The 21,668-nt window shown below is 36.6% G+C and overlaps 1 protein-coding gene and 1 long non-coding RNA gene across 2 annotated transcripts; one reads left to right on the top strand and one right to left on the bottom strand.

Moving 5' to 3' along the window:
• The first annotated feature begins 11,310 nt into the window (after nucleotides 1–11,310).
• Nucleotides 11,311–12,697, top strand: LOC136065270 (uncharacterized). Its single transcript, XM_065768236.1, has 5 exons — nucleotides 11,311–11,400; nucleotides 11,488–11,728; nucleotides 11,887–12,108; nucleotides 12,373–12,477; nucleotides 12,566–12,697. The coding sequence occupies exons 2-5, from the start codon at nucleotides 11,663–11,665 to the stop codon at nucleotides 12,695–12,697; spliced, it is 525 nt and encodes a 174-aa protein (XP_065624308.1). The 5' UTR covers nucleotides 11,311–11,400; nucleotides 11,488–11,662.
• Nucleotides 12,698–15,043: 2,346 nt separating this feature from the next.
• LOC136065272 (uncharacterized) lies at nucleotides 15,044–17,009 on the bottom strand. Its single transcript, XR_010626900.1, has 2 exons — nucleotides 16,634–17,009; nucleotides 15,044–15,675 (listed from the first exon to the last, which is right to left on the bottom strand). It is a non-coding gene; the product is annotated as an uncharacterized LOC136065272 (long non-coding RNA).
• Nucleotides 17,010–21,668: the final 4,659 nt, after the last annotated feature.

The raw sequence follows: 21,668 nt of genomic DNA, 5'->3' as shown, positions 1-21,668 counted from the left end.
AAATTAAAGTGGCAACAATTCAAGTTTATTTGCAATAACAGTAAACTTGAAAGCATATAAAGCAAAGACACAAGAGATAGAAAGAAAATTCCATCCATTAATCAAAAAGAGGGAGTACATTATATTTCGTGACAAAATGCCACTACAAAAAAAAAAAAGAAAAAAAAAAAAGGAAAATTACAAGAAAATCTTAAGGGTTAAGCCTTGGTCTTGGGGGCAAAAGGGTCTTCTTTCTAGCTTGGCTGGGAGGTGGCACCGTCCTTGGCTTTAGGATCAACCTTTTTATCCTTGGCCTCTTCTTCTTTTGCTTTAGCTTTAGCTTCCTTGGCCTTGGCAGCGTCTTTGGCTCCTACTAAGGGCTTGTTCTCCTCGCCCTTGCTCTTGTCCTTGACCCCCTCGGCCCCCTGGCCTTGATCACTAACTTGACTGGATCCCATCAAAGCCTCAGGAGGAGGGAGAGCAGCTTGGATGGTTAAGGGCTGCTCCGAGGTCTTTAGAGCATGGTTGGCAAAAGAAGGGATGGCATCTGGGTACTTCACAGATGTCTGGATGGTAGTATATGCTCTCAGCCTGCCTCCAGACTGAGTCTGCAGGGACTTCTACAATGTCAAGGGCCCTATCCTATGATATGTTACAATAATCCCTGCACACCTCAAAAAGCTCCTCAGTGAGCCTTACTTGCATTTCCTCTGCGTTGAGCTGATAAGCGCTTGCTTCTCAGCCTCGAGTGCCTCCTTGGCCAGTTGGGCTGCCTCCTTGGCCTTCTGCAGCTCGGTCTTGAGATCCAGAACTTGCTATTTTTGAGTGGCTAGCTTAAGTTTCGTCGTGTAGAGCAACTTACGTTGGTCCTCGGCTTGGGCCTCAGCACTTTTTAGACCAGCTAGAGCACTCAGGCGTTCCTTCTCTAAGGCAATTAGCTTGTTGGTTAACTCAATATGCTCCTCTTTAAAAGCCCCTAAGATTTTCTCGGTCTCAGCACAGGAGTAGGCCTCCATCCTGACTTGATTGCGGGTGTCCTTTACCCACTCCTCATCCACAAAGACCTGTTGGGTAACCTGCATAAAAATAACAGAAAGATTCCACGTAAGAAAAAGGAAAAATGAAAAAAGCAGCTAAGTATGTAATTCAAAGTATGTGTCAAACCACTTACCATGGCAAGGTTCCTTTTCAGGGACAGGAAGAGGTCAGGTTGTTTGAACCGCCTGTAAACATCCATATCTCTCGGCAGAAGAAGTGGCTGCTTAAGGGCCTCAGCAACATAGCTCGAGTGTCCCCTCTGAAAGTTTCGGACTAAGGTATCCCAAGGGATAGGGGCACCATCCACCTCCAGCCTAGGGAACCAAGTACGCGGTGGTTGGCGTACATCGGCCCCTTAAGAGTCCTCCCTGCTCTCCCCAGGGGAAGCCCGTTTGTCTTTGGCGTGCTTGGGTTGCTTCGCCCCCTTTGGAGGAACCATCTCGCCCTCTTCCACGTCGTGCACCTCTGCACTTTCCTCTTCTTCTTCTTCAGATCAGGGCAAGGGAGCAACTTGACCGAGGTCACGGGGAGAGGTGGAGGTGGTGGAAGATTAGCTGAAATTTAGGACTTGGTGGCTTCTTTAGAAACTGACACCTTGCCCCTTGTAGCCATAAGATCTCTTAAACTTTTATTCCCTCGGTTTAAGGCCATTTCACTTTCCTTTTCTTCGGAGGTATCGTCTAGATGGGAAGTCACAAGGGTCGGGACTTGGACACTAGAATGCCTGTCAAGTTCATCCTCAGTGTCTGAGACGGGAATCACTTGCACCCCTTGAGTCTCCTCCTCCTCAAAATGAAACTTGTCAATCTCTTCTTCGAGTAAGGAACTTGAGGAGGAAATTTCTTCTCTTGCTACTGCTGCTTCAGGTAGAACCTGCTGAAATGGTTGCACAACCAGTGGAAGGTTCTGTTGGAATGGATGTGCGACTGGTGGAAGGTCATCTCAGGCTAGAAAGTTAGGGCGTGACACGTCAATCTGAGCTAACCTTGAGTCACCTGCCCTTATGGCGTGGCCTATCTCCTAATATATTTCTGAGATGAGCTAAAAGTCCAAGATCAGGTGGATAGCTCGCAGTTGTCTATCCTCACTTACAAAGATTTTAGGCCTCAGCAAGTAGTTGAGAGCTTCAACGTTGGTTAGGCTAAGCTGGGGAGCTACTTTCCTTTTATCTACAAAAATGGCCCAGAAGCAAAACATGGTTAGAAAATCGAGATCCATCATTAAAAGAAAGCAAGACGAAAAAGGGCAAAGCATGGTCAGGGTTAAAAAGCCTAAATCTCTTGCTAAGGAGCCTAACTCTAAGGTATCCCATCTGGCACTCCCTCTCGAACAGGGCAATGAAGGCCATCATGCCATGCTCCCGAAGCTATCAGATAGTCGTCTTTCATACCCTTGTTGGATATAGGTAGACATGATAATCGTCTGACAACGTCAGATTGGGACTTGAAATAATATCCCACATTTTTCAAGGAGTAGCACTCGTGCATGTGGACCACATCGTGCCAGGTGAGCTGCAAACCCAGATACTCGTTAAGAGCATCAACGTTACCCAAGAACCTAAATAGGTTGGGCATGCACTGGTGGGGGCATATCCTATGGTTTATGAGGTAGTACCATGTTATTCTACCCATGGGAAGAGTTATTCCCCCTTCTATGAAAGCTATCATGGGGATGATGACTTGGCCCCCTTCTCTGTGTGTTACTATTTGTTCCAGGGAACAATATCGCAAGGCGACTTCTTATGGTATGTGGTATTTTTCTTTCAAGGCCTCTATTTTGGCAGGGGAGTTCACTAAGTGCTTAAATCTACCTATCTGGACAAGCTAAAGGGAAACCACCGAAATTGATAAATGGAGAAATAAAAACTGGAAGGCCGAGAAGACTGGCCGATGAGAAAAAGAAAGGTTTAAAGAAATAAAAACTTACGAGAACTAAGATGTGTGATAGTCCCTGAAACCTTTAGAAAAATTTTCAAAGATTTCTTAGAGAAATGGTGTGGGAAGCTTAGTAACTTAGAAAGTTTTGTGAGTTTGAATGCTTGGGATTTTTGGAGAGCTTGAGAGTTTGTAAAATGAGGGGAAAATGATTTCCCTCAAGGCTTTATATAGAGGGTGAAAATGAGTGGGAGTTGTCCCGCTTGAAATTTCAAGAGAAAGGCCAATCATTGGATCTGCACCTCACCATTAGATTTAGGGAACAAAGCGCTGCCTGGAGCAATTAATGGAGCCTTACGAATGTCGAAACGTTAGTGGAAATTATGGGGCACGTTAAACAGCACTCCCACATGTGCGAATCGAGAAATTAGTTGGTGTTATCTTTTAAAAATCAAAACCCTAATTTTCTCCTCGGATGAGAGGGAAAAATTGGAATTTTGAGGGCTATTGTAGGGTTAGGGGCCCAAATCATATATTAGGCCTTGGGCATGAGTAGTCCAAGGATGAATGAATAGAAATGAATGGTTTAGACTCAAGACGTAAGGAGCCAGACGCAAATGGGATGGTGGTCCGAGGAGGAATACCTCCTCAAATAAGCTAAACACAAGTTAGATGTAGATCCCATAGATCAAAGTGACCTTCCAAGAAACTCCAGCGATGGAGACGTGCCTCAAGAACCTACGAGAAGGAATAGAACCCAAGAACGAATCATATATTAGGCCTTGGGCATGAGTAGTCCAAGGACGAATGAATAGAAATGAATGGTTTAAACTCAAGACGTAAGGAGCCAGACGCAAATGGGATGGTGGTCCGAGGAGGAATACCTCCTCGGATAAGCTAAACACAAGTTAGATGTAGATCCCATAGATCAAAGTGACCTTCCAAGAAACTCCAGCGATGGAGACGTGCCTCAAGAACCTATGAGAAGGAAGAGAACCCAAGAATATCTAAGGAAAAAGCTGCTACCACCGTATTAAATACACTGCAGCTACTTTTCTGGCCACATTTATGTAGAAAAGACCCCTGAACAGTGCTGCCTTGGCTACCACAACTCACAAAAAGCCAAAGAGGGTGTTTAATTGGACGAGCACTCAAGTAAGGGCTTAAATGATTGACAAGTGCAGGATCAGGATGATCCAAGGGGAGATATATAATGTAAGAAATACTGTAGCAATCAAAGTAATACCTGTAATCAGTTTAATTGATTGATAAAGAGATTTGTCTCCTCGGATGGAGAAATTCAGTCAGTTCTATGTTCCTTGTTCTTGATTAATAATCTCTTGAATCCATATTAGCCGTTGTCAAATTCATTAGGACCGAGTTCTTTGACCAATTCTCTACAAATTTATTGTGCTGGGCTCACTAGGTCAACATTCCCTACATTTTGGGCCTAGGCCACAAAACGTGACTCCACAAATAGTTTTTCCGTGCATCACACAGATTAGTAACTAGTTTATAGAAAGAAAAAAACGAAAGAATTTTTCAGTAAAAGAAATAATTTCTTTAATTTTATTTTTATTTTTTAAATGGAACATGAGGCTAAATCAAAAGTTATAATTTTAAAAACTGTTAAATTAAAAAGACCTTAATTTTGGATTTGAATATTATCTTTGAAACGGCCTCTTTAAAAAAAAAAAAAAAAAGAGGAAAAAACAGGGAAAACTAACTGGATGTGGAATTTTTTTTTTTAAATTTTTAAGTGTGCAATTTACTTGTAAAATGGCTTTATAAGTGTGTGTTTGGGATGAGCTGAATTTTTCAGCTTATTTTTGCTACTATTCATGTGTCCTATTACACTTTTTGGAACTATTCATGGGGTCCTATTGCACTATTCAGCTAATTTTTACCTTTATTTACAGTATTTTCAGTAAAAAGTTTTCAGTTTCAGCTAAATAAGCTGTCCCCAAATGGACACTAAGACTCTGTTATCTTTAATTTGAAAGGACTACATTTGAACTAAAAAAAGAGGTAATGTTGTTATAGTGAAAAGTCTAGGTGAACGAGGGGAATTGTGTTATGCCAATAAGGGGTATTTTGTCATAGAGTAGTAAAAATAAATAGATATGATAATTTTACTACACTAAGGTTGTGTTTGGCATCAACTTTTAGCTTTTATCTTTTTTTAGCTTTTATATATAGCTTTTTAAAACCTCATATTTTTCCGCTTTTTCTCACTTTTTCAAAAAATTTCAAGGTTCAAATATACTTTAGCATACTTTTAGTAAAAAAATTCTAGCAAAATGCAAAATAAGCTATTTGCACACAGACACTAAGTTACATGATGTGGTAGTTAGGTCATATTATTGAGAAAGAAACAGCAGGTCTTTGACGTTTCTATTTTCTGAGAATAAGAGAAACATATAACTCTCAACAAGTCTAAAATTGTACTCTCAAAAAAAGAAAAGTCTAGAAATTGAAAAACCATCTAAAAATGATTAATTATTCAATTAATGAATTGGATTCACATTGGTCAACAATGTAAGCCTCGTATCTCTCTCTATTTATGTTAAGATACAGCTATACTACTAGAATTTATGTTTATTATGTATAGCACTCTAATCCAGATCTTTTAATAAAATAAACCAACCAAGCCTCTTAATGTTAGGATTAGTGCCCATAAATCCTATTGTATGATACTATATATAATATTATGTATGACATAATGTTGTAATTAATAAAATTGTTTTATTATTATCTAAAATAGTGGTAATATGAATATTTGGATATTATCATATAGCCCATGAGATGCATAGTATATGATTTATGTGAATTAATCACAGAATATATAAATCACAAGTTTTTTGTAAACTCAAAATTAGTTTGTAGTTGGGGATGAAACTGGGCATTTCATCTGGGAAAACTATAACATATTAATTAAGATGATTTGTCTTGATCATGGAAATGGAGACTTCTAGTTGATATGTTTTAAGAGTTAAGACATATTGAATTGGACCGCTGTGAGATTTATTATTCTCCTAACGACTGTCAAATGAATAATAAATCTCACGAATTCTAATTACATGAACTCTTAATCCTGAGAGAATAATGAACCTGATCATGAAGTGTAAGTTGTTTTGATCTATCATGAGTGAGATTTAAGTAAAGATCAAAACTTCAGTATGTTGGGCAACTACATTTAGTGTTGATAGAACATATATTCTCAAGATGGTATTCATAATCTTTTAACGGAGATATAAAATATTCCCTTGAGATAATAAGTTTAATGGGTTCAGTTATTTAGAGTATTAGGCCTAACCACTTTAGTAAGGAGTTACTAAAGTATATATTTATGAAATTGAATTTCATAAATATATAATGAATAATTTAAATGATTAAACTACGTACTTAAGGATTAAAATGTAGTAATCTTTAAAATGGCAGTCAATCTATATGACTTTGTATCACTATGAATATTTTATGAAGAGTTTGCATGTACAAAAAAGTCTTGGGATATAATTTATTAATAAGACCTAGAGTGCAATTATATTTAAATAGTGGTATTAAATATAATTAATGATAACTATGGACTTGTCAAGAGTTGACAGAAAAGCTTAATGCCCATTGAAACTAGTGTCTTATTTGTTCCCTTTTGGTCTCACTCCAAGCCACATACTAAAGCTCAATTGGAATAGCCCAAAAGGCTAGCCCAATTAGATAATCAGTTATAAGGAGAGAAACATACAAAATTTTGTAAGAGAATAAAATGGTTTATATGTGAGTGTTGGACACTCTTATTCTCCCTTGAACACATTTATGTAAATTGATTGAGAGACCACACTTCTTGAGCACAAGTGGAATTGGAGTGAAGATTAAAAGTGTTCTTGAGTACTTCTAATATTTTGTTTTGAATTTCACTGCGCCAAGGTATACTTTCTTGTTCTTATATTCTGAAATTTACATAGTACATGTTATCAATTACGAATGAAGTAGATCTATTAATTTTCCGCTACGTATGTCTCATATGTGATACAAACATGTATTTTTCTAACACTTGAAACATCAGTAACTAATAATATAGGTAACATTACCTTTTATCAGGCCATATATGTGTCAGTATGTTTGTTGTTCCCCTTATCCTTATCAATATGTTATGGCTGCATTTGATCAAAAGCCAAGTGGAAACAATGTGGGAAAAAACAATTTGTGTACGTAGGCCTAGAATTGAACCACATAAATCTCTGCGTCATTGTTGATTTAATATTTTTACTTCTGTTTCATGTAAATTATCTATAACTGAATGCACACAACAAATTGATATCCGATAAACTTCCTCTATGTCAACATTTAGACTTTTTAGAGATGGGATGGATAGTCATAGCAATTTCCTACAAGTAAATCTTTAACACTCAAAAGTGACTTGGTTGTGTAGCGATTCTTCTGAAATTCAATTTGATTGTAATCTGTATCTTAATCAAATGGAAACTTTGGCATTGCCTATACACGAGATTTATAAATTTTTCCCACATCAAGGAACTACATCTCAGACTTAATTGCTTGAAGCAATTTACATGGTAATACAAGTTCTCTTTTCAGGTTTAATAGAACAATTTATTAAAAGAATAGTTTGCTGAATTGCCATTCTTTTCTTTGTATGTTTGATGCTCAAATGCCAATGAATAATAAGAGGCTGTTTGGCACCAACTTTTTCATCACTCAATTTCCGTCACTCAATTTTCATCACTCATCACTCATCACTCATCACTCATAACTCATCATTCATCACTCATCACTCTAAAATACTATGTTTGTTTGGCACCATCACTCATTTCTCATCACTCAATATTTTCACACTATTTGTGGACCCCATTTCTGTCACACACTGCAGCTTTTTTATTTTATTATTTTTTTTTTGCTTTTTTTTGTTTTTCAGAGTACCCACAGACCCGAACCCATAAGAAAGGAAAAAAAAAAAGAAAAAAGAAAAAAGAAAGTTCAGATCATCCGAACCCAAGAAAGAAAAAAAAAATTAAAAGAGGGAAGAACACCAGGAGACTGAACCCAGGTGATGAAAGGAAAAAAATAAAAAAGAGAGGAAGAAAGGGGGGACGTGAACCCAGGTGAAGATGGAAAAAAAAAAAAAAAAGAAGAAGAAGAAGAAGAACGAACCCAGGAGAAGAATGGGGAAAGAAAAAGAAAAAAAAGAAAAGTGAAGAACGAACCCAGGAGAAGAAAGGGGAAAGAAAAAAAAAAAGAAAAAAAGAAAAGGGAAGAACGAACCCACAGGAGAAGAAAGAAAGAAGAAAAAAAAAGAATTGGTTTGGTCAAAAGGTACGGCTGTGGGTCCCTCATGTGTGTTTTATTACAAGTTTGCCATTGAGTTATGAGAAATTGAGAATTGAAAACTGAAAACAGCCAAAAGTTGTTTTCAGTTTCCACAACTCATAACTCAAAAAGTAGAGAATTGAGTATTGGAAATAGAGTTATGAAAATAGAGTATTGGTGCAGGCAAACGAGTATTTTGCTATGGGTCCCACCATTTTTGAGAATTGAGTCATGAAAACTGAGAATTGAGTCATGAAAATTGTCAATCCAAACAGCCTCTAAACGATCTGTCCATCCATATCATCCATACCATCAATACCATCTCCTCGTCTTCTTTTGTTGTAAACTCGGCAATGAAATCAGCCAAAGCCTGTGCCTTGATCGTAGTTCTGGGTCGATATTGGACGTCGAACTTGTCGAGTTCTATTGCCTATAGACCTAGTCGTCCTGCTACTTCTGGGTTGTTCATCGCCTTCCTTAACAGCTTGTTTGTTTGGACCACTATGGTGTGTACTCAGAAGTACGACCTAAGTTTTCGGGTAACTGTGATTAGTGCCAACTTCTCCATTGGGGGATATCTTCCTTCAGCTCCCCAAAATGCTCAGTTAGTGTAGTAAATGAGTGACTACACCCAGTCTTCCTCCCGTATGAAAGCGGAGCTGACAACCGTTGAGGACACGACTAAGTAGAGGGAGAGCTCTTCATTTGACTTGGATGGGCTGAGAAATTATGGGGACGCAAGGTATGTCTTTAGTTCCTCAAAAGCCCTCTAGCATTCATCAATCCACTCTAAAGCCTTCCTTAGCTCTTTGAAGAGAGGTAAACACTTATCTGTTACCCTGGAGACGAACCTATTAAGGGTTGCAACCTTACCGTATAGGCTTTGCACTTCCTTCATGCTCTTTAGTGGAGCCATCTCTATTACTACCCGAACTTTGTCGGGATTAGCTTCCACACCATACTGTGACACCATAAAACCTAAGAATATCCCTGACGCCACACCGAACACACACTTGATCGGGTTGAGCTTCATGTTGTAGAGGTGAAGAGTATAGAATGTTTCTCGAAGGTTGTCTAAGTGGTTAACCTCCTTTGCGCTTTTCACTAGCATGTCATCTACGTATACTTCCATGTTTCGCTTTATCTTACGTTTTTCAACCCAAATGGCATGACTTTGTAGCAGAAGAGTCCTTGGCTCATGACAAATAAGGTCTTCTCTTGGTCTTCTTATCCAATTTGATTTAATTATACCCGAAAAAGGTGTCCATGAAACCTAGAAGTTTGTGACCTGCTATTGAGTCCACAAGGAGGTCGATATGTGGGAGTGGGTAGCTATCCTTGGGGCATGCTTTGTTTAGGTAGGTGAAATCTACACACATTCTCCACTTGCCATTTGCTTTTTTGACCATTACCTTGTTGGCCAACCATTTGGGGTAATAGACTTCCCGAATGAAATCTGCCTCCAGCAAATTATGTACTTCTTCGGCTATGGCCCTGTCCCTTTCTTGTGCAGAGACCCATTTCTTCTATTGGACGGGGGGAAAGGATGGGCATATGTTGAGCTTGTGGACCATGGTACTCAAACTGATCCCTAACATGTCTTCGTGGCTCTAAAGCAAAGACGTCCCGATCGTTTTTCAGGAAGAAGGCAAGCTCTTTGTGAACCAAAGGGTCGACCTACGTGCCGATACGAATTACTCAGCCCTAGATGTTGTTGTCCAAGGAGATTTCTTCCAAGTCTTCTGTTGGCTCTACCGCAACCCTTATTTCCTCAATGGTCAAAGCTTGTAAGTGATCATCCATCTCTAGCATAGCGACGTAGCACTCACAAGCGGCCATCTGGTTCCCTTGCGCTTCTCCTATCCCGTACTCTGTTAGGAACTTCACCAGTAGGTGGTATGTAGATGTGACCGCCCTCCAGGCATTAAGCGTAGGTCAGCCTATAATGGCGTTGTAGGCAGAGGAATAGTCAACCACCTGAAAATTGACTTCTCTAGCGAGTTGCTGAGGATACAACCTAATGATTACTAGTAGGGTGATAGCTCATACGGGGAAGACCTTGGTGCCACAAAATCCAACTAATGGTGTGTCCGTGGGTGGGAGACATTCTTTGTTGATCCTCATATGCTAGAAGGCAGGATAGTAGAGGATATCTACTGAGCTTCTGTTATCTATTAATACCCGTCGGGTATTGAAATCTACAATAGACAAGCTAATTACCAAAGTGTCGTCATGAGGGTGGTGTAGTCATCTAGCATCTTCTTCTGTAAAGCTGATGGCAAGGTTGTCAACCTTGGTTGCTTTAGAAGGCTGTCTGGAAATCTGAACGCTCTGCACCATACGCAAGTATATCTTTCCTGTCGTTTTATATGATCCTGCCATAGTGTTTCCTCCTACAATTACCCTTATCTCCTTAAGCGGGCTCTTGGCCTTTCCTTTGCCCACTGATCGAGCTCAAGGTCCTGCAGTGGGTTCTCCCCACCCCTAACGAACCACTACAACTTCTCTTGCTTGATTAAGGCCTCGATCTGCTATTTGTAGTTGTAGCACTTGGAAGTATCGTACCCATGGTCCTAGTGGAAGCGGCAATACTTGTTCCTGGACCTCTTGTTTGGGTCACCCTTTAGTTTGTCTGGCCAAGTTAGTGCCATTGTTGATACCGTATTTTGTCCACCCTCGATTTGCATGCCAGACCTTGAAAAATTCAAAATATCATTTTCTCTCCATGGGGTCATGAGAATATATATGATGGTGATGGAAATTTAGACCCCTTAAACAACCAGATTGCATAGCCTAGATTAATTAGCCAAGTTGTTACTTAGTCAAATTAAGCAATTCTAGGTTAAAACAATCCAAACAATCATATCAAGATATAATGCAGCGGAAAATAAATAACACAAGATATGATCACTCAGGAAACCACACGGTAAAAACCTGGGGAGGATTTGACCCACCGATCCTCAAGGCTAACCTGAATTCACTATGAAAGAATTGAAGTTCGTACAAAAGGACTACAAGCTCCCCGCTTGACTTCCTAATGCTACCCACCAGTAGAACTTCCTGACACGACCACGCGCAGGCTCCGAATCCTGCCCATTATCGAGCATGCATCTTGGTGGAGATTCTCTTGCCCAAATTTCTACTAATGTAGAGGCACAGCTTGTGGGCACACTGTCTACCACGGATGGTGAGATATTTAAGTTCCATTACTTGATTTTGTAATTATACTATATTTGGTTCACTTGTTGATTTAATTTATATTATGTCCTTGTAGCATCGATTGGTAGACGTGCCCGTGGCATGACGCGTGGATTAGGGGTACGAGGACTTGTTGAGAAACATGGGAAGCTACCGGTCCACATTGCCCAGAGTTTTGTGCTCCTGTTGGTGAACATGCAGGGAAGTTTGCTAGCCAAATTGGTGTACAAGTGCGTACGAACTTGTCCACTATGAATGCTTATAGTTGGAAGAATGTTGATAGCAGTGAAAAAGAGGCGATCATTCAAAATGTGGCGGTACTTTAAATGTTTATAGTTGTCCATGAGCTTGATTTTGTTGTTTTCATTACATTGCTTTATACTTTATATTGTATTTTATAGTGTATTGTTGATGTTTCACTAAGCATATTGAATTCAAGGAATAATATTTTCTTCATACATACCTCACTTTGCAGGATCAATTTGATATACAAGGAGAATTTGTACTTGTCAGCAAATCTCTAAATACAAAGTGTGGTAGATTATTGAGCAGCCACTACAACAGGTTGTTTACAAAATATAAAAAACTTGTAAAGGATGAAGGAAGCACGTATGCAAGAAACCACCCACCAAAAAATGTTACACGAGAAAAATGGATTGAACTAATTGATGGAAAGTGGAGTGATGAAGATTGGCTGGTAATTAATACTTTGAAAATTTTAATTACAAGTGAAGTATGTTCTCACCTTTCACCTAGATAATACCTACCTATATATGCATTGGATTAATGTTTTATGTAAATCTTATTATGGTGTCATGTCTACTAGATTATTTATTCTATCAAATTTGTTGGATTAATACTTATTTGGAAGGTGGAGTAGATTTATATTGTAATATATATATATATATATATATAACTTAAGTCAAAACTCTAATATTTTCTTGGTCTTTATTCTTTATAGAAAGTCTCAGCAAGAAATGCTAGAAACAGAAATAAAGAGGGAACGGTTGATAAACACATTCATAGATGTGGAAACAAGTCGCTTGCAGTTAGGGTGGATGAGGCGGTGTGTTATTTCAATTTTTCAAAAGCCTAGTATATTACTTGTTGTAATTAATTAACTTGTCTTCTAACATTGAAAAGCATATAATTAGAGACGGAAAAATGGAGGTCATATTCCTAAGCTGGCACAAGTCTACTATGATACCCATTTCAATTCAAAGACAAACAGTGGATACACCCTGATTGCGAACATACATATGTATGTATATCAGTACATGCCTTGAGTTTGCAAAACTAGAATATATATTTTATTTGAATGGTTTATAATTTATTTTTGAAATGACAGCAAGAGATGTTGAGAGTACAAGATGAGCATTGTAGCACTCCTGAAGCACAGCCTTTGACCGAAGAGGAGATATCTATGATAGTTCTTAAGCCGAGATCTGGCTATGTAAAGGGACTTGGCATGAGGCCTTCCTCGTCTCTTAGGACTTTTGCCTCATCTTCCTCAACTCAGTATACTCAACAACTCGAGGGTCGAGTAGAAGAGCTCCAAGATGCAAACTACAAGCTGGAGGGTCGAGTAGAAGAGCTTCAAGATGCAAACTTCAGGCTGGAGGAGAAGATGGATTGCATCATACAATATTTGAGGAGCAAGGGTGACAGTGACATTTGTGGCAGTGGGGGAGCTCATCTACTAACTAGAACACACCTTGGTTAGTGTTTTATTTTCCTCCCTAAAGCATTAGTATTGGGGCTTGTATATGGTATATGCTGCTATATTTTAGCATAAAAACAAAAAACAAGCCTTACCCAGTCTCTCAATTGTAAACATTTTTACAATTGTGCTATAGTAACCTCTTATATGTATGAGGGTACTATAGCACAATTGTGCTACAATTGTGTTTTTTGTTTAATGGTGGTGGTGAGTTTTTTGTTTGTGATGGTAGTTGGAGTTTTTGTCTAATGTTGGTGGTGGGTTTTGTGTTAATGATGGTGGCTGGATTTTTTGTTTATTGTGTGGTTGGGTTTTTGTGTTTATGGTGGTGGTTGGGTTTTTTGTTTATGGTAATGACTGTGTTTTTGTGTTAATGGTGGTGACTGTGTTTTTTGTTAGTGGTGGTTGTGGGTTTTTTGTTTAATGTTGGTGGTGAGTTTTTTGTTTATTGTGATGGTTGGGTTTTTTGTTTATGCAGTAGCTGAGTTTTTGTGTTAATGGTGGTGGCTGTGTTTTTTGTTTAATGGTGGTGGTGGGTTTTTTGTTTAATGGGTGGTGGCTGTGATTTTTGGTTAAATGGTGGTTGTTGGGTGTTTTTTGTTATTGGTGGCTGAGTTTTTTGTTTATTGTGATGGTTAGGTTTTCTGTTTATGGTAGTGGCTGGGTTTTGTGTTATTGGTGGTGACTATGTTTTTTGTTTAATGGTGGTAGTGGGTTTTTTGTTTATGGTAGTGGCTAGTTGTTGGTTGTTTTGTTGTATTTTTTTTTAATAGTGTTGGCTGGATTTTTTTATTCGTTGTGGTGGGTGGGTTTGTGTTTATGATGGTATCTGAGTTTTTGTTTTGGATTTCACTTTATTTGTTTTTTTTTTTTAAATTGGGATTTTTCCTGCATTCTTTATGATTTCTCCATGGTTTGTAATGTAGGTTTGGTTTTTATTTGATGAGAATGTTGTGGGTCTTCTTTCTTTGACAGTTTGGCTTCATATGATGTTGCATTATGATTATTTTGTCTAGTTTGTTATTAAGTATTCTTGGACATTTTCTGCATTGTCTTACTAATAATCTTTTTTTTTTTTTTTTTGTAGTACATCTTATCAGGAATATAGGTTTGCAGTCTAGTTTGTTATTAATATATTTTCGTTTATACTTGTGCAGATATGGGATTGGTGGCAGAAAGATAGCTTTTGTGGGACTACTTGAACTCAAATAATTTTCTATAAACTTTGGAAGCTAAGACATCATTTGTATATAAATGGTTGTAACTTTGTGAACATCTTTATTACATTTTTAGATTTTATGGCTTTTTTTTATTTATTTTATGGATTTGGTTAGAAATGAATGAATTTTTTTTAATTTTTAATTTTTAATTTTTTTTATGGATTTGGTTAGAAATGAACATGTTAGTATAATGGCAAGTAAATGTAAAGAATATTTAGAATAAAAAAAAATTTGGTGACATAATTTATGTCGCCATATCTGACTATAAGCAGAAATTGGTGATGAAATAATTCGTCACCTGATCTATTGAAATTATAAAATTAAAAAAAAAAAAAATTTGGTGACGCAAAACTTCGTCACCTAATCTATTGAAATTGGAAAAAATAAATACATTTGGTGAGGAAATATTATGTCACTAAAAATAAGGTTTAGTGACGAAAATATTAGGTGACGAAAAACTTTTGTCAGCTACCATTTTTTATTGGTGACAAAAAAATTTCGTCACCTATCATTTTTTTATTGGTGACGAAACATTTTCGTCACCATACATTCTGTGACGGAGCTTAGGTGACGAATGCTGTTTCGTCACCATATGTATTCGGTGACGAAATAAGGACATATTGTGACGAAAGGTTTCGTCACCATAGTCCACTTTTGTTGTAGTGTTTACACAGTATAGATTAATATAGATGTGTTTGAATATATAGACGTGTTTGAATATAATTGAAAATCTTAATATAATAGAGTTAAATAACTGTACTAATTTTTGCCCTTGGAAAAATAAATTTAAATCCCTCTAGAGTCTAGACCACCTGAGTAGCACCAGTTGATAGCTTGGGGTCCAATGTTTCATCTGGATAATTGCCATGCTTACTAGAATCATACTTCTCTCCATCACCCCACAATGCATATGCTTCCTCACCATGAACAGCATCATCCCCTATAACTAATAAATCATCGGGCATACGCAAAGGGATCACCAATTTTATCGCAAGGCAGATGATAGTTGTGACAACAAGGTTCCATCCAATGATGAATAAGCCACCTACAATCTGTTTGCCGACTTGTATTCCTCCTTTTCCTCCATAGACTCCTCCCCTAGAGTTTGTAACAGGCAGAAAGAGTTTGCATAGTTCAGGCTCAGCAAAGAAACCAGTAAGAATTTCACCAAGTAATCCAGCCACAGCATGGGTGTGGAACACACCTAGCGTGTCATCAACCTTTTGGAGTAGTTTTGACTTCTTGTGTACTATCATCATAGTGAACCATGGAACACTTCCTGACAAAATTCCCATCACTATAGCTGCCCATCCTTGAACAAGACCTAAGATTAATTGAAGATAATTCAATTAAGTACAATTTAATGATGTACCCCCTCATTGATAATTGAGTAATCATAAGTAAATTAATATGGTTAATTTGAACATCATGTATTTGAAGGACCTATATATTTGACATTTTATGCATAAGGTGTGATTAATTGCTTTTGCTAAAACTATGCAACGCATGTAAGATAATAATAAAAGCATCCTCATTTTTTGTTGACTTTCTCCCCTAATAATGTAGCATTACATAGATGAATTAAATGAAAATCATGTAATGTGGTGTTAGTTGATTCACTTGACTAATAAAGTTTATTGTTGTCAATTGAATATTTCTGCTTGCATTGACTGAAGTGAGGTTTAAACTTTAACGTAAGAGAGAATCTATCTCCATAATAATAATAATTACAGAGAACTTAATTAAGCCAACTGATATCATGCCAATATTCCATAAGCTGGCAAGAATTCTAGATTCCATTTCCCAAAATTATTTTAAACTTGTATTTTACTCAAAAGAATCATGAAATATAATAACATTAAGGCTTAATTAATCCTATTTCATTTTGAATAGAAATAGTTTTTAAAGTCTACATGTACAAGAGGATAATGTAAGATACAAGCATGAATAATTGTAATTTAGAAAACAAAAAGATTATTAGTCCATGATTTGGCATGAAGTGGACTTTAGCCATGCTGGTTCTGAAAGGTAGTACTTTTCTTTAGCAAGGTTTTGAAACCCATGAACCTCTCACAATCACGGTTCTTTTAATCTTAAGAACTGGTCTATGCCAAAAACAAAAAAAGCAAGGAACTGCTCGAACCGCGGTTCAACCGCACTGTTTTGAGAACTGTTATCAGACTGCTTCTCACGGTTCACTTTGAATTTGAACCTTAAAAAAAAAAAAAAAAAAACAAAACAAAACAAAACAAAAAAACAAAAGAAAAAGAAAGCACAATTACTGGGAGTACGTCATGTCATTATGTCTTTAGAAACTCTGCCATTGCCATCTCCAAAGAAACACAACGTGTTTTTATGTTTCTTCTTCTTCTCTTTTCAGAGCACATCACACAGCTCCCTCTCTTCAAAAACTCTTTTCTTGGGCAAAGCAAGCTTTAAATTCTGGCTTTGTTCTTCGCCGGTAATGTGTGTGTGACAGGGTGAGAGTATGAGAGAAAGAGAATGAGAAAGAGAGAGCTAGAGATAAAGAAAGAAAAATAAAAGCAGAGGACACATTGTGTGGAGGAGGAAGAGTCTAGAAAAATAAAAACCAAATGAGAGGAGTGGGGATAGGGATACGTGTGTGGAGGAGAAAAAACAAGAGAAAAAAAAAAAGAAAAAAAAAAAGGAAAAGAAACATATGGATGCAAGGAAAGAAAAGAAAAGAATAAAAAGAATAAAAAATCATAATTAAATGTTACTATAATATTTTCTCAATGTTTCACAATAAATTTTAAGTAACAGATTGTTATTAGTTAATATTGGTGAGTAAAAAAATAATTTCAATAGTAGGTTCAAATTAGAACTAATAACAACTTTTATATAAATTTTGTTGTGAAAGTATTGTTAAAAATGGTATAGACTTCTTTGCGGCTACANTCTTATCAGGAATATAGGTTTGCAGTCTAGTTTGTTATTAATATATTTTCGTTTATACTTGTGCAGATATGGGATTGGTGGCAGAAAGATAGCTTTTGTGGGACTACTTGAACTCAAATAATTTTCTATAAACTTTGGAAGCTAAGACATCATTTGTATATAAATGGTTGTAACTTTGTGAACATCTTTATTACATTTTTAGATTTTATGGCTTTTTTTATTTTATTTTATGGATTTGGTTAGAAATGAATGAATTTTTTTTTAATTTTTAATTTTTAATTTTTTTTATGGATTTGGTTAGAAATGAACATGTTAGTATAATGGCAAGTAAATGTAAAGAATATTTAGAATAAAAAAAAATTTGGTGACAATAATTTATGTCGCCATATCTGACTATAAGCAGAAATTGGTGATGAAATAATTCGTCACCTGATCTATTGAAATTATAAAATTAAAAAAAAAAAAAAAATTTGGTGACGCAAAACTTCGTCACCTAATCTATTGAAATTGGAAAAAATAAATACATTTGGTGAGGAAATATTATGTCACTAAAAATAAGGTTTAGTGACGAAAATATTAGGTGACGAAAAACTTTTGTCAGCTACCATTTTTTATTGGTGACAAAAAAATTTCGTCACCTATCATTTTTTTATTGGTGACGAAACATTTTCGTCACCAATACATTCTGTGACGGAGCTTAGGTGACGAATGCTGTTTCGTCACCATATGTATTCGGTGACGAAATAAGGACATATTGTGACGAAAGGTTTCGTCACCATAGTCCACTTTTGTTGTAGTGATATCAACAAATTTAGCTAACAAGTACAAAGACCTATGGATTTCATAACTTATTTTGTTTATACTAAGATCTATAGATATTGAAAATAATAACTTATTGTTTTCTTTCTCAAATGAAAATAAGCGATCATTATATTTAGACTCAACAAATTGGATCCTTTTTCATAAAAAATAAAAAAAAAATAAAAAAAAAAGAAAGAAAAAGAAAAAGAAAAAGAAAAAGAAAAAAGGGATCGTTTGTATGCTATTATAGTCAAAAACCAGCCATTAACTACATGGTACGTAGTTACGCACTACCTTGCCTGGGTAACCATACCCATCTCAAATCCCAAAGGGTTCATTTCAAATGCATTGTTGGATTTCATAATTGGACACCAATATTGTTCATAAGCCTTTTCTATCTCCAAGCCTTCCTTCAATTCAATCACCACGTGGCTCACGCTTTGGCCTTTGGATGGAAATTAATGGCACGCATGCTATTGCTGTCCCTATTGCCTTCCAAACCGAGTTGGTGTCGAATTTTCCATGCAGTCATGGATCAACAATGTTTCTTATATTGCCTCTTGCAAGAAGGGACGGACCCAAACAATATTGACAAGTTGTGTAAAATGGTTGTCCATAAAGTGAATACTAAGGATGATCATAAGTACATATTAATGCTCAGATATAAATTTCTTACTTAAATGGTACAAGTGTAATGAACGTACAGTCTTTCCAGCCAGTCTTTCTAGCCATCAGCTCATAGCTGTTACAACTATCTCAAGCTGACCATTACACAGCCGTTATAGGACATTGAATGGGGAAGTTAAATGGCTATTAAATGGGCCATTTAACCCTCTAGCTCAACCATAACTAATGGATAGCGATAAAATGCTAGTCCATATTGCAAACCATCCATGTTAATGACGAGTAAAAGTATGGAGGAGTATAAGCACATTAGTTCCAGACAACATTTAATATCCAAATGATAAATGAGCACGGAGCCGTTACTACCGTCCAATTATGCACATTTAATATCCGTTACAAACGTTAAAGGATTGAGGATAAATGGTCATTATTAGGCCATAAATCCTCTAGCTGTGGTACAACGTTAGAGGCCAATAGACTGAGCATTTACTCACACAAAGGCTATATAAAGCCAGGAGAGACAAGTACGTGAGGCATGTTGAACACACACACAAATTACTCTATAGATTATAGATTTCTAAAAAGTTTAAGCTAATTTAAGTACAGGAGGGTCCTTGGTAGGCCTCAAACCGGTGTCATTATCTGCTTAGTGCTTACTTTGGTATAGGATCTCCAGGTTGTCCGTAGTATTGACAATGAACACACTGACAAGCTCCAGGTCATCCATCGTATTGACAAGGAATATACTGACGAGGCAAAATCGTGTTTCATCAAATATTATTGATGTTATCATTCTCATAGCTTTTTATTATTGCCCACTTCCCTGTGATTAGCTCCAAAAGTAATTTTCCGGAGTTGTAAACATCACTTCGCTTAGTGATGATGTAGAATATCGCCTGTTGATTCCCTTCATCCAAAGATGGTGTAGACAATTAAAATTGATCCTGCAAAGAGGTGATTATAAGATAAGGACTCAAGACACTGGTGTGGTGCTAGCCACAAATCCTCAGAAGATCAAGTCAGTGAAGTGATTTGGAGAGAATAAAGAGTATAGAATATTGCTAAGAATATTTGTTTGTAACTTTCTTCCTTTGGTCTAGCCCTTTTATAGGCTTCTTCATCTTATATCCTTTGGAGTAATTATGACCATGCATTTATGGTGTTTGTAACGCTTGCTTACACTGAAGCCTGCTAGCTATTGTTGACAACGATCTTATGTCCGTTTTATCTGATTGCGTGCTACTTGCTGACTCTTTAATGTAGATTGTAACTGTCGTCCAGTCATCAATGGACGACCAAAATTACAGGCGTATCACTTAGTTAACCTGTTGGAAGTGACGAATTGTAGTATCTGCATTGAAGAACAACTCTGATTAAGACCATTAATCTAAGTGCTAAATATCACATCTCTTTAATCCAAACAAGGTCACACGCAAAAACTCTGTTATCTTAAAGTATGACATAACATATGCCTAAAATCAGTTTTTACATCTTATACTTTATATTGCAAATGGAATCCACAAAAATAAACAAAAGCCAATTGTCTTCAGCTTATGGTGAAAAAATTAAATACAAAATACAAGGAAAAAATATGTAAATTACTATTAGGACATATGTGAATCATGTTAAGAACATATGTCATTTAGAATTGGCTAATCCTTTGACAAAACGCACTTTACTTGTAATTTGGTAGATCTAGGATATGTTTAATACTTCAATAAACAAGAGTTCAAAGTCTAGCATGTTCGTTTTTAGACCTCTTAAAACACAACCAGATTAACCTAGTTAATAAGCTAAGTTATTATTTAGTCCAAATTCCTGATCTAGGTTATCATAATCAAACAATCATATCATGCATAGTAGCAGAAAAATAAATAATACAATGATATGATGACCTAGGAAAACCAAACCGATTAAAAACTTAGGGAGGATTTAACCTAACTATCCTCAAAGTAAACTTAAATCCACTATAGAAAGAATTGAAGTTTTACAATAGAATTTAGACTACTAACATTCTATTGCTACCCACCAAAACTTATTGACACGACCGCATGCAAACTCCGAGACCACGGACTCCTTCTTTCTTAGATTCTCCAGCAAGTAAAAGTACACCTGCTTGTGTATCTTTAAGCTCTTATAGCAGCAACTGAATGATCATCAAGTTCTTGAACGAATCTCCTTCTTGATAATCCTAAGCTTGTGTAAAGGAAAGCTCCTCACAGATCTCACAAGAGATTTTCACACAAACAGCAATATGAGCAATAACCTTTAGAGAGCCTTTGGGTACAAAACCCTAAAAATAAAAAGAGGCACACACGGCACTTTAATCTCTCTAAAAGCTCTCAAAAACGTTTTAGGGTTTCCTTTATATATAGGAGTGTTTTACTTAAACCTCAAGACATTTAAGTAGAGTTTGGGCTAAACTGGAATTCTGTAGAAAAATAAATCTGCACGTGGTTCGATTGATTGAGTCTAATTTTCGATCGATCAAGCCTTGCAGATTTAGTCCAATAAATTTTGCAATCACTCGATTCCAATTTTACAAATAAACATACTTTGAGCAAGCCTAAACCTAGACTAAATGTTTTGATTATGGTTTGCCAAGAAAATACAAATTGATGTTCTAATACATTAGTTCCTAAAGTCTTAGAACCTAACATAGTATTAAAGCCATGAAGATTGGACCAAGAAACAAGTGAAGAAAAGCTGTTCATTAAAGTTGGACAGATTCTCGACAGCTATCAACAAATAATATCTATCAAAGTTTAATGAAACTTGACAAATAGCTTGACAGATGTATCTATCAAAGTCTCGACAGATAGCTCGACAGCTGTATCTATCGAGAATTACAAAATTCAGATTTCCAAATTTGATTTTCGGCCCATGCTGACATGTATGTGTATGATTTCTTTTCTTACAACCCTAGGCATATATAAAGCTTATTTTAAAGGTCTTCACAAAAAAGAATACAAG

This window comes from Quercus suber, unplaced genomic scaffold, assembly GCF_002906115.3.
Source record: "Quercus suber isolate HL8 unplaced genomic scaffold, Cork oak 2.0 scaffold_911, whole genome shotgun sequence".
NCBI lineage: Eukaryota > Viridiplantae > Streptophyta > Magnoliopsida > Fagales > Fagaceae > Quercus > Quercus suber.
The sequence above is the reverse complement of the archived record's forward strand: the minus strand, read 5'-3'. Positions and strand labels throughout refer to the sequence as shown.